Below are 13,379 nucleotides of genomic sequence, written 5' to 3' on the forward strand. Positions count from 1 at the left end.
GTCTAAAATGTGCTGCCCTCTGTACATGTGGGGCTCTCCGGCTGACACCAGCGGCTCTCATAGCTGAATCAAGCAGCACGCCACAGACCAGATCTGCTGTGTGCATCAAAGAAGAAAATCTGTCCCTTGGATAATATCTCAAAGATTAGGAACAGGGAGAAAAATTACTCTGGAAATATAAAAGGGATACAGGCAAAATACGCTTTGTAATGTTCTCCCAAACATTCTAGCTCCCAAAACATTAGTGCATGAGCCTGATGCCCCCTCCCCCTGCCACGCCCTCCCAAAAAAACAGAGGATTCCAGCTTACCGTCATAGGAGAGCACATGGCCCTTCTTCCCTTCGTAGATGACATGTCCTTTGGGCAAGGCATCCTCTCTCGCCTTCTCTGCTCTGCCGGGGCTGTCTTCTCCGATTAGTCTGGTAATGGTTCCTTTGTACAGCACTTCAGCTGGGGTGCCCTTGGAAAGCCACCAAGATCCATATTTAACAGTGCCACAAGCAATTAAGCAAGAAAGCTTCATACACAGGAACACTTTGTTCCAAAAGGGAGGCAGGGTAGAAGAAAGCACATAGCTGAACTCTGCTTCCTGTCAGGGCCAATAGCAAGAAATCTGCAGCTTAATTATTGATGAGGACACTAACGATGAGCGGTAAAAGGTACGGGCTTTGTGTAAAGCTGCTGGGAAGAGACAGGGGTGAGCACCATGCAGAGATGACGGGCCTTCAAGTCAAATGGTGTGAAGAGATGGAGCCAGCCTGGCTTTCGTTAGATACACTTACAGAGCAGCTCAGGCTCCTCCGTCATTGGGCAGAGCAGGAATGGAAACACCAACCCACGCTGCTTGCTCCAGCCATGCTGCGCTTTTCAAAGTAAACTATCTGGTTTCTTTCCATCCCATTAGATTGAAGGGACAGGCACTATTGCAGTGCTGCCTTCCCTTGGGACATCTTAGTCATGGCCAACACGACTTCAGGAGTTTTCTTTCCCGTGGGACCACTGTCACTGTAAACTATTTTCTCAGACTAATATCACAGGGCACAGCTGATCACAGAAACATTGACCTTCAAAAGGGCACGCAATCAAGCAGTCTGGGCCCAAAATGCAGGGCCATTTGTCATTCCATCACACCAGCTTTACAGACTCGAACGGGGGTTACTGGTGCAGCACAGCAAAGAGCCAGGCTCATAGCTTGGCTTTTAAATATAAAGAGGGGAGCAGCTGCTTATGCAAACTCCTTCTCCATCGCTGTCTTCAAAACATCCATGAAAACAGCCTAGGCCTGAGATTTGGAAAGGCATTTGGACACCCAACTCTCAGCAGAAATAATGGAAAGCAGGTGTCCAAATCCCCAAGGAAGCCTTGAATATCCTGCCACCCCTTTCATCATTCAAGGTTGTTCTGGGTTTGCAAGCTGCTCACAAGAGTTGGTGCAGGAGGGAAACTGACCAGCCTCGTTTCATGAACCAAGCCGGAGCGAGATGCAAGAAACAATCCAATAGCCATAAGGGTGAAATGTAAATTAGGAATACAGGGAAGCTCCCTCTCTCTGCTTATGTGAAATTCACCCTGGGGCAGAGAGCTGACACCAGCGACCTTCAAGTCCCACTTACAGGGCTCAGGTGCCCAGGCCTTGTACTGCCTCTCTGCACAAGGGGGAAAAAGTTCTATACGAGTGCTGCCATGGCTGGAGCCAGGAATCTAGCTGCAGAGAATTTCTCCCTTTTTTCCGTCTGGGAATTATCTGTCAACAGATTGAGATTTTGGCCTTGTTTAGTTACTTGGAATTATTTGATGAACGTTTCACTGGAACAAATTTCAGCCTGAAGGGGCGACTTATTCCCCTGCGCGTATGGGAATAGCCACACTGATATAAAGCCTCTTTATAGTGGTATAACTGAGTCCACACTAGGGCACGTATGGCTTTATCTATATGATGTGTGTGGACAAGTTCTGTTTCCACGCTGGCCTATTTTCCGATTTACCAAGCTGCCATCCTAGTTCCTGCTCTCTTCTGGGGCACACGGGACGCGTGTGCCCTTGAGGCCTAGAAATCCATGCACTGGGGTGAGAAACCAGAACCGACTTGCATCCTGCTGTTCAAAGCTAAAATCCAAACAACGCTAGTCACATTGTATGAATAGGCCATGCTCAATGCTACACAATGTCTGTACTGCTGTAAGGGGTGAATAGGGAACCTGATTCTTAATGTCAGCACTTCAGAGTGGTGGTGTTTGGAGGTTGCTCCAATCCATCGTGACAGAATGTCCCATCCCATCCCCTCCCCACCCTCAACCCCTCTGTTTAATGGGTCTCTGCTTCTTCGTAAGCAGTCAGACCAGCAGTCACAGAGCTGCTTGCTGCAGAGACTGGACGGGATGTGTCCATGTGCAGGTTTCAATGCCCTGATTGTTTGCTCTGACACAGGCTCACAGAAATGCTCAGCACTGGCTTTCCCAGTGCCAGGTAAGTTTCCTTCCCACAGAGGACGTGTTTGTAGGGGGTTTGAAAGCGAGCGATGACAGACGGCTTGGGAGCAGAGTGCACCCTATTCAAGATCTGTCTTCTGGGTGAGTAATCAGAGATCAAGTATCAGCCACAGCGCTGGGAACTGCTACAGGAATCGGGGGCGTGGCTCTTCCCTGTCAGGACTATGCAAGATGCCGCGCCATGGGGCACCACGGACATTGCTCAGAGGAAATGTCAGAGCCCTCTGGCCTGCCGGGTACAGCTGTCAGACACGCTGCAAACAGGCCTAGTATGTTACAGCTGCTCCCAGAGCTGCTTTACAGGTGAATCAAACCTAAGGGGCAGCCTCACTTCCTGCTGCTACTTTGTTTCTAAGATGAATCCAGGAATTCTGTCATTTAACTAGCTGGCTCTGAAACGGCCTCTGATCAAATCCTGCCCTGCATCTGACATCTTTTAGATCTCTTGCATAACCCTACTAGCCAGCGCTGTCCCTCCCAGCCCCTAAAGCTCTTCCAGGGCCAGGGAAGTGTATCTGCCCTTTGTGAAGCCACCCAGACAACCAGAAAAAAAATCTCAGTGCTTATAAGTGGCTTTAAAGAGCTGAATGATGGCCAGATAAAAATCCCCAAGGGAAACAGATTGTTTTTAGGCTTTCCACACAGTGCTGAGCAATAACTCACACCGCAGAACTATCCCCCACTTGGCAGCTGCGCTTCTGCAGATGGATGATAAATGATTCAAGGCAGAGTGCATCCAGGACAGCCCTTTGGGCAGGGCCTGGAGAACACCCTGCTACAGCAACGGAAGGAGACTTACCTCACTGATTCCTCAACTTCATCACCCCATTCCCTTCAGCTGGGTTGGTCTCCTCCTCCCCGGCCCACCCACCAGCCTACCGTTCTCTTCCATTTCCTTCGCCTGCCACACAGGGCGCCAACAAGAGTAGCCCCCACCCTAGGCTGGCTTTCTGAGAACAACTGGCATGGCTGAAGGGAGTTTCCAGTGCAATGCCCCTTTCACCACCAGTGAAGTCTGTTTACTTCTGCTTTTCACCAGTTTTGGAGAACGGAAAGAACCTGATCTCCAGCATAATCTTCCTCCGGATTGCTCCTCAGTCCTGCCCTGCAGCCGAAGCCCCCACCTCCCCTGCTGGCCCACTTGAGCAGATGGGGAGACAAAATGGGTGGGGCTGCAAGCAGATGCTCTGCTAGGAAGCGGTGGCAGCACCAACCCACTCTGACTCTCCTTTCTCACCCCACCAGGATCTGAACTCAGCTCTGCAGAGGTGATATGTCAGAGCAGTTACCCACCGGGTCTGTCGGTCTGCCCCGGGGCAATTCAAGGGTTTAAACCCTCTTTGCTTAGTCCTCTGAAATTCCTCCAGATGGGTCTGCCAGGAGGGGGTGCTCCGATGTCCCTTGGGCTCAGAGTCCTCTCCAAGTAACATCAAATTGCAATCATTTCTATGCATGCCAGGAGAGGGTCTGCTCTGACAGCCCACAATACAAACCAGCTGAGATCCCCCCAAGCCATTAAGAGAAGAAACCTACGTGTGTGATAGATCCTCGATAGGTGATGGGTGATTCCAACGGAGGCCTGGTGCTGGGGAGCCCCTTGCTGATGCTCCCTCCTGGGGTTGAGCCCAGTGATGCCCCTGCAAGTCACAACAAAGCAAACGGGATTAGGTTGCCGAGAGGGGACTGCTCACCTGAAATGCTGGAGAGCTGAACAAAATCCCTGCTAGCATTCGGTACACAGCCCCTGAGCCTTCAGCACAACAGCAGGGGCAGGCCCCTGGGACCCTCACTGCAGCAGATCCCTTGGCAATTCCTGGTGTCAGGGGATTAAAACCGCTGGTATGTCTTGATGCAGGCTGGTACGTTGTATAGAAGATGCACATCCAGCAGGCTAGACCCTAAGAATCACTGCCCCCCACTGAGTTCAGGATCAGGCTGGATCGTCCCACAAACATGGTGTTGGGGGGAAAAATGGGGGCGCCTAAAAGGTTTGGGTGCTAATTCCAGCTCCTTGAGAGAATCAGCTTTTGTGGGAGGCTGCCTGGTGAGGTCTGGCTCTGCTCAGCTTGGAGCGATTGGTGGAAGCAGCGCGCTGGGGCTGGTCTGAATCTTTCCTGCTCAGCTCCAAACACGAGGGCAGAGACGCACAGAAAATCACAAACAGCCCCAACTCCTAAACAAACGAACCTCTAAAGACCTTTAGCTCGGGGGCTGCCTTGAGTTGGTTCCTATTTTATCTGCTTCGGTCTTGAATCAACCCATCGAACATCCTTCGTTTGGTTGAATTAATCAGGTGTTTATGAGAGACAAGAACGTATAGTTAAAACAGAGAGTTTTGTGCCTATTTTTTTTTTTTTGCACTGCAGAAAGGAGCTTGGATTTAAAAATGAAATGCTCTCTCTGTCTGTCCCCAACATGCACTCGTGATTCTGGAGAGCTAGGTAATCAGTGCCTTTTCATTAGCAGCTGCTTTGCTTTCTTGATTAGCAGGTTGCCCTTAAAAACTAATGAGGACAAATCCCTTCTATCCAACTTTGGGGGAGAAGTTTGGGGCTCAGATTTTCACAAGGGACTAGTGATTTCAGGTGCCCAGTCCCAGGCACTTTGAAGACTGGTTCATCTGTCCTCTGAAAATCGGGCACTTTAAGGTGTCTCAGGCTGGGTAGCAGATGCTAACGGGAAGCCAAAACCACTAGTCACTTTTGAAGAGCTTGGCCTGGGTTGATCCCCTTCCACTTCCTGAGTAGCCTCCCTGAGAGGCACCTGGTTTCCACCGATCATCACAGCTGCCCTGCTATGTGCTTACCCCTCAGGATGGAGCACTCTTGGGACATCTGCATTACCAGACTTTCAGGCTGGTTGGCCTGGCTTCTAGGAGAAAGTTGTTCCTGCTTTATTCCAGGAAAAGGCACTAGAAAACATTAATCACACATGACAACGTTTGCACCGGTGAAAACCAGACAGCTCGTCCTGAACTGCTCTCTTGCCTTTTTTTTTAAATTATTATTTTGCTCAGTCTTTAATTTTGTCTAGCGCTATATTCACAGTTGCTGAAAGAGACAGGTCTTAAATAACCCTAGGCCCCCCATGCAGCTGCTGCTGCTTCTAAGTAGCAGATTACACAACTACAGATGATAAAGGAAAACTCAAATTGCTCTTATCCCCTCCGCAAGGGCATCGTTCAAAGTCTCCTGGCAGGCAAGACAGCAGGGGAGCCTGCAATCCACTCCTGCACGGCACTGCACCCCGAGCCCTGCAACAGGACCAGAGTCAAACACACAGATCGTGACTGGATTTAAACATGCCTGGTTTTTTAAATGGGCTGAATAATTTTAAATCCATTGATAATTGTAACTCCGAGAAGAATACTCAGATCCCAGCTACAGGACTTCAGAGGATTGCCCAGAAATTTCCCACCCTTTGCATACCACTGGGCAACTGGACCTATGGGACTGAAAGCGCCGCTGCCTTCCTGTTGACTACTGCCATAGATGGGAGGCTGGAGCTGATGGACCAAATGTCTGATCCGCTATGGTCAGCCCGATGTTCTTAGAGCTGAGGGACAAAAACCCATCTCCTGAAACACGCAGTTCAGAGCAGCCAGGAAACAGCCCTGCAGAGTGACAAGCCGACTGCGGAATCCACTCATGAAGAGGGCTGGGAATAGCATCCAGTGCTGGGCAGGCCGGCCACGCCCACGGAGCGCTCTTTCTGCTGGCTTAGTACAGGCCTTCTCCACTCTCTGCAGTGCTGGGTCCAGGCCTCCTTCCTTAGGACTTTAATCTCTTGCTCTGACTCTTACGAGATGTTTCCAGATCTGCAAACTGAACATTTTCCTCTCTTGCTTCAGGCCATTTACTGTTTATCCCACCAGCTGTGGTGAATGTCAATACGTTTCCTTCCATCAATCACACTGTTAGCTGGGAGGTATTTTTAGTTCGGGATCATGGCCCTGACTGACTCTTCTATTTTCCTAGACTGTTGGAATTTAGCTCCCTCCGCTTCTCCTCTTATGCTTGGTTAATCCTTTTAGTGGTTTTCCTCTCCTTTGTATTTGCTCTTTTACTATAGATCCTCCTCTAGCGGTGGGGGCCAATATGGCACAGACTACCCGAGGTGCAATTCCCCTAGGTCCAAGCAGAGTCGCATTACTCCACCCCTAGGCTGGCATCTCTCTCTAAAACATACAGCTGCACACCGGGAGATTCTGTTGGCCTTTCCCCAGCAGCCTGGCACGAGATGTTTGTGAGTCGTTTGTTGATCCCTTTCTTGAAGGTGGTCTGTGTACATAGCCGTTCCCCGGGATAATCTGAGCTGTTCATTTCCTCTCCCTCGCTGCATAGCTAGCACTGAGTCCTCTCGCACCAAACAGGCTCTCTCCTCTTGTGTGTTACACACTCTCCTAGCTAACACCATCATGGTTGATTTCACTTTTCTTTTGATTAATGAAAATATATCAAACCTCCCAAATGCCTGTGGCCAGATCCTGCCCACCTCCAGCACTCCTCACTTTGGGGCCTTGCTATTCCTCGTCATCAATTAATTCTTGACCCATTTTTTTTAATCTAGTTTGGTTATTTATTCAGGCTCTTTACAGGTTTCTCATGTTGGACAATGGTGGTTGCCATTAAAGAGCAAGCATTTATCTGATCACAGTCTTGATGGCTACGCATTGCACTGGAACGTAACACCGACGTGAGGGAGGCAAGGCAGTACCATAGGTTCCTTTCCAATGGTAACTGCTTGTTGGGGTTAAACAGCTTCTTGAAATGCATGCATGGAAATTCTGGTCTCCCTTTATGGGCTCTGATCCTGGAACCACAGGGACTTGAGCTACGATGATCCCCAAAAGCAGCTCTCTCCCCCCTTGGAAAAGTGGAACAGCATCACCACAACCTCTCAATGAAGCTCACAAGCACAGCGTCTCAAGAATTGCAGATAACCCTGCTGCTGAGTGATGCCAGGTTGGCAAAACTGGACCAGAATCCTCCGCACCCAGAGCCAGTACAGAACAGGCAGCGACAAGGTATGCTTCCCCGTTGTGAGTGCCCCGTCAATACGTCTCTGCCTTGAGCCCGGAGAAACCATTGAGAGAGGGTTCAGTCAAGCCTCTCCTGAAATTGCCTGCGAGGAAGTCAAGGGTGTGGGCAGATTTTGTAGACAACTGTGCGCTAGGATGCGAGAGGAGACCACCATGCCACTTCCCATAGGCCACCAGACAGGAAGTTCATTGTCACTGCTGGTTGGACTGGGAAGAGCCCAGCCCTGAATATGTACGTGTGTGTGTGTGTGTAATTCAAGGCTAACAGCAGCTCAACAGGGAAAGCTCTGACCATTCAGCAAAAAGGCCAGGAGTGAACCAAGGGTCAGCGGCACACAAACAGGTAGCGTGACAACAGCTTACCCAGTTTCTTAGGATCCACAGTCAATGGCAGGCCCATGGTGATGGAGCCAACGGGAACTTTTGCATGCTCAGAGCTGTATGGAGTATGGAGCTGAATGGGCACCCCCTAAAACACAAGGGAAAAAGGTCACTGATGGTGTGGGATGCTCTGCTAAGACACTTCCCGAACGGAGCAGTCACCAAGGAGAGGAAGCTCGGGGGAAAAGACCTCCATTGAATGATTACAACACCCTCCCCCCAGGAATCAAAACGGCGAGCTGGCAAGAAGCTGCTCTCAGCAATGCTCGGAAGGATTTTTATTTGGTAAATGTTGATTTCACCACACACACAAATGGAAGAAAAAATATTTCCATTGCTAAGCAGGGCCAATTCACAGAGGCGCAAAGGAAGAAAAATGCTGCTTGAGAACTTACTAGAGTTTGATTTAGGGATATTTACTTTGTATCTATTGACCGGTGATGCTAACAATTTGTGTTTTAACAGTCAAAGTTTTAACTTTTTGGATCTCAGTGTTTGCTGTCATTAAATAATTGTCTGATCCCTACATAATTAACTGTGAACATTTAAATCGACAAAAACCGAAAACAATGCTTAAAAATAAACACTGATTATCTATCAAAATTATAAAACAACAACAACCTAATTCTGCCAAGCCTGCTCTTTGCCAACAGAGAGGCCTCTTTCCTCGCATACATGAGAGTACCGCGGCACCGGGATGGCAGCTTACCTGGGAAATGGAGCTGACAGGGCGCTCTAGAACAGATGGGTGTTTGGTGGAAGAGATGAGAGGGGGAGGACTGGAGATGTTGGACAATCTCTGTAGACCAGACCGAGAGCCCTCGTGCAAATTTAATGGGATTGGGTGAGCTACTGACAAAACATAAATGTTATTATGGACTGATGGTTATTTGTATCAGAGAGACAGAGACCGAGACTAGGTACAGAGATTCTGTAGGTTGACTGGTTGCAACTGTAGCTTTTTTGGCGCTGTGGCCATTAATCCTGTGCATCTCCCATTGCATTCTGGGATCTATAGTTCCTACACACTGCATCTCTGTATTATAGATGGGATTGGCTGCTCCACACTAGGCAAAACAGATGGGGTTGCTAGGCTCCTGGCATGATGCCTTTGAATGGCAAACTTTCAGCAGCTCTTTCAATCAGGAAGAAAATGGCTGCATTAATTTACTAAATGAGGTGACTGAGACAAGAACCACTGGATCTTTTAGGCCTTGCACTCCCAGTGGCTAAACCAAACTGGCTCCCTGTAGCAGGTGCAGACCCCTGAAGAAGAAAGCAAGCCTGTGCTCACCTGGCAGGTTATACTGAAACACATGTGGCTCAGCTTGGGGGGAGGTTTTGATCACATCCCTAGAGGACACTTGGTATGGCAGCACGGGGGGCCAGCACGATGTGGCAGTCTGCTCTCCGCTTAGCTTTGGTCCCTCGGCAAGTGACGAGAAAGGCACTGGTTTTTCTGCAAGGAAAAAGAGAACTGATCAGCTTGCCACACACATGAACTCACACATGCAAACGCAGGCTTGTAAATCAGCAAGATCTTACGGAGACCTGCAAAGGGAAACAACAAATGGGACTCCTTTCCTTTGGTTAGGGCTTGCCTGCACGTTAAGTTACCGCACGACAAGCCAGGGTGTGACTCTCCAGTTCACCTGGTTGCTGCTAGCACACAGGGAATGCCTCAGAGTGTAGCTTAGCAGAAGTACACCATGCTGCATTCCAAGGCTTTCGTTGCTCACATGAAACTCTACCACAGGCCAACTCCAAGGGTCAGAGTGTCTCAGCCTGGCTTGCTGCGCAGTAACTCGCTGTGCAGGGTGCACGAAGAAGGCCTGAAAAGTGCCCAAGTCATTTCTGAAAACGGGACTTAGGTGCTTCTGAAAATATTACCCTAAGCCCCCACTTGAATAAAGCATTTACGCATGTGCTTAATTTTAAGCATCCAAGTGTTCAAAAAAGAGTTATCTAGGCAAGGTTCTGCACTGTGCAGTGTAAAAGGAAGGCGCTTTAGCAGTGCCAGACTTCACTACAGCTCTGACTCTGCTATTAAAGCTTTGCTGAGAAGTGCGCTGAGATGCATGGCTAGCAAAGGGCCCATTCATAGGAATAATACAGGAAAGGTTCATTAACACTTGGAGTGCTCAGGAGCTGGGAGACTTAATCTGGTGCCCTTCACACGGCGATGAAATGAATCCATCAGCAGCAAGTCTATGTACATATCCAAGCACAGAGACTCTCAGGCAATGTCTGCACTGCGACGGAAGGTGGCACAGATAGCTCTGGGTATGCATACCTGTGCTGGCTTTAATTGAGCTACCGTGGGTAACAATAGCAGTGAAGATGTGGCAGCCTGGGCTTTAGAGCGAGCTACACGCCCGCCAGAGACACCGGGTACGGACTCAGATTGCAAGCATTCACCGGGGTCCGTGCTGCTGTCTTCACTGCTCCTTATCCACGCTGGCTAGACTAAAGCCAACACGGGTACGACCACCCTCATTACAGTTACACCTGAAATGGAGTGTAGACGTACCCTCGGACTGCAGAGAGGGTGGTGTCAGGGGCTAAGCCTCAGGGTCCAAACACCCACACTCTCCATTCACATCTCAAATAGATCAGTTCACCCTCTCAGGGCAGCTGAATTGGTGCACCCCACGCTCATCATTGTGAGGGATCTTTGGGGAAAATCCTTGAAAACTAAGTCCCTGCCACGTTCTGCATGTGGACGTTCAAGATCCCATGGCACTTCCCACAAGAGGAGGGCATTTGTCCTGAGACACAAGCTGTCCTCCATCCCAACTGCCGGGTGTGTGGCGTGCTGTGCCCCGACTGGCTGCTGTGCTCCATGCTGGAGGCAGCTGCATTGCACTGGTGGCATCTATGTATCATACAGCTGGGTGAAGATGCTCTGTAAACCCAAGATACCCTTGGCCAAGTGCACATGCACCTTGAGGCAGCCTGGAAATCTTGGGAAAGCGGTTTCTCCTCCCCCGGGAGCTGTTCCCGCACACGCGCTGCTGTGAGATCTGTGAAATGTGGCCCGTTGATTATTGACCCCACATTAAAGGTAACTATAACTCAGCCATTATTCTGGGAAGAGTTCCTATGGCCATTTGTCAAGCCCCTGAAATCAGAGCTGAGAAGTCAGCATTTATATCATCCATCACCCAAATTAACACTTTTGGCTTCCAATCTCCAGAAAGGCCAAGTGAAACAAGTGACTAAATCAACAGAAAACACATTGCTGGCTTTAAAACTGCCCCGTGATAGCCAAAAATAGGCGTGATGGTCACAATCCATCTGTCTGAGAGCAAGCTCAAACAGACAGGTCGTGATCCTGCAGCCCCACACCAAAGCAGCACTGTCAAAGCACCTCAGGAGGAGATCCTAAACTGGCTGGGCTCCAGGCAGATACAGGCCCAGCGAAAGGTCTGCAAGGGGCAGCCAACGCCTTGGCCAGGATGTGATGCTCGTGTCCAAGACTGTGCTTTGAAATGGCTCCAGGGCGGTGTGAAATTTGTCAACTTGTCTGTCTCCGGAGCAGTTGCAACAGTTCACGCTCTGTTATCAGGCAGGGCCGTGCCAACCTGATTGCCTGGAGAGATCTCCCAGCTTTGGGGGGGAGTAGGAACAGCTGCTCTTGCATGACCAGCCCTCTGCTAGGAGCTGGCCTTGATCACTTCTTGCTTATGGAGAGCAGGATCGTTCCACTCCTTTTGCAGCAGCACAATGAATGTACCCGAGGTCCAGTCGTCTTCACGGCAATTCAGAGTCCAGATGGATGCCTGGTGCACGGTCACTGTCACAGGACATTCAAAGGAGGCTCCAAATTTCCTTACCATAAAAGGAGAGAGGAGGGATGCTCCCCTCCTCCCACCCCTTTCACTGCTTTGCCATGACCAACAGGCTCCCTTGCTGCCTTCCAGACCGGCTGCTGGTGCCTCTCTCTCTACGGTTCAGAGCCACGCTTGCACCACCGGGTGAAATGCTAGCGCCATCCAAGTCAATGGCAAAAGTCCCACTGGCTTCAAAGGGGCAAGAATTCCACCCTCTGCTCAGATGTGTCTGTATGTGAGCGAGCCCAAACTCCAGAGGGAGCTGGGTTCTGCCCCAGGGCCAATCATTTAATACGTGTTGATGGGAACGCCATGCAGTTCTCCAGCTCCCACCGCTATCTTGGATGTGTGACTGCGTCAAAACTCCATCCCCGGGCACCCAGGATATTGAAGGTGCAGTACAGCGTAGTGGGATGAGCAAACCCCTGGGAGTCGAGACCTGCCAGCTCCGGCACCAGCTCCTCCTCCAGTGGCCTGGGCAATCTTCTTTCACCTCTCTGCCAAAGCTTCCCTATCTGTGCACAGGGATAATATGCATGCATGGTGCAATTAGCTGAACTAATCTCTTCAGCAAGCTTGGAGGATTCAAAGTGCTAGGTGAGTGGCATCAGCAGTGCTTGCACAGCACTCTAAGCCAGGTGCTTTGCACACAGCAAAGCTGCGTAAACCTGCATTGACGTCAAGTCTGCACGTTAACGAAGGAGCCATCAGGTTGTAGAGTTTAAAGGTTATTCTGAAACCTGATCTTTCATGTCCTGGTTTATACACTTCCACATGGCATGGTAAGCCTCCCTCTTTCCTCGCTGCTCTTGGGTCCTGAAATCAGAGCTGAAAATCAGCTGGTGCAAAAGCCGGTGGGAAGATGAACCAAGCATCCCAGCGCTGTGGCAGCCCATCGAGGAATAGTCTGTTGGGGTTCCAGGCTAGAAGGAGCTGTCATAAGTGCTGGTTCTGCCATGAGACTCGACAGAAAGCTGAGTTGTATAAGACGGGCTGCTCTGTATAGCGATGTGTAACAGCAAAAGCGTAGCCCTGATCACTTGCACTGCATAGGAAGAACTGGAGTGTAACTGAGTCTGGATAACAAACATACGAAAGTGAGAGTGGAGAAGGCAGGTTAGGACAAGCTGGGGAGTCGGCATGAGACAGATATCAATCATATGACTTACTGGAGTATCAACTTCCTTCAAGGTGAACAGCTATCTTCCTTACGTTCAGATTGTTTTATTGTCCTGTGGCCAGTCTGTACGGCTATGCATGCTGTTATTTATTATCGGGCAGAAAGCCAGCCAGCTGAGCACCAGCAATCAGCTCTCCTAGGAAGTAAATCATTTCGCAGCACTACTCTTCATCTAACCATTGGGCCAGCACACCACGTCAGCTTTGGGAAACCACGGCTGACAGAAGTTGAACTAATGTAGCTGCTTCCATGACCCAACTTTTCAGCAACGACAGAGATCAAATTCCAACAAATTCAAGCTAATCGGTGTATTTTTCTCTCTCCTTTCTCTTGCACGAGAGTGTCAAATTCCATGGCTGCAAACAAAATTCTTCTGTCTGGCTGCAGACCCAATATGGTGCTTACATCCCCAGTGCCTAGATTTGCTACCTTATAGACAATGTCCTCTGGGACA

General features: G+C 49.7%; 1 protein-coding gene across 20 annotated transcripts in view; it reads right to left on the minus strand.

The window, feature by feature from the left end:
• NCOR2 (nuclear receptor corepressor 2) overlaps positions 1 to 13,379 on the minus strand; it is a 402,926-nt gene that overhangs the window by 44,877 nt on the left and 344,670 nt on the right. For 16 of the 20 annotated variants that reach the window (XM_030583492.1, XM_030583491.1, XM_030583488.1 and 13 more), the window contains 6 exons: positions 9,207 to 9,371; positions 8,622 to 8,764; positions 7,895 to 8,000; positions 5,297 to 5,401; positions 4,024 to 4,127; positions 311 to 461 (listed from right to left, as the gene is read on the minus strand). In XM_030583492.1, coding sequence (XP_030439352.1) covers positions 311 to 461; positions 4,024 to 4,127; positions 5,297 to 5,401; positions 7,895 to 8,000; positions 8,622 to 8,764; positions 9,207 to 9,371 — 774 coding nt within the window. The remainder of the gene's footprint in view (positions 1 to 310; positions 462 to 4,023; positions 4,128 to 5,296; positions 5,402 to 7,894; positions 8,001 to 8,621; positions 8,765 to 9,206; positions 9,372 to 13,379) is intronic. The other 4 variants (XM_030583487.1, XM_030583500.1, XM_030583493.1 and 1 more) reach the window with 2 other exon arrangements.

Source organism: Gopherus evgoodei, chromosome 13 (assembly GCF_007399415.2).
Source record: "Gopherus evgoodei ecotype Sinaloan lineage chromosome 13, rGopEvg1_v1.p, whole genome shotgun sequence".
In the NCBI taxonomy this organism is placed as follows: domain Eukaryota; kingdom Metazoa; phylum Chordata; order Testudines; family Testudinidae; genus Gopherus; species Gopherus evgoodei.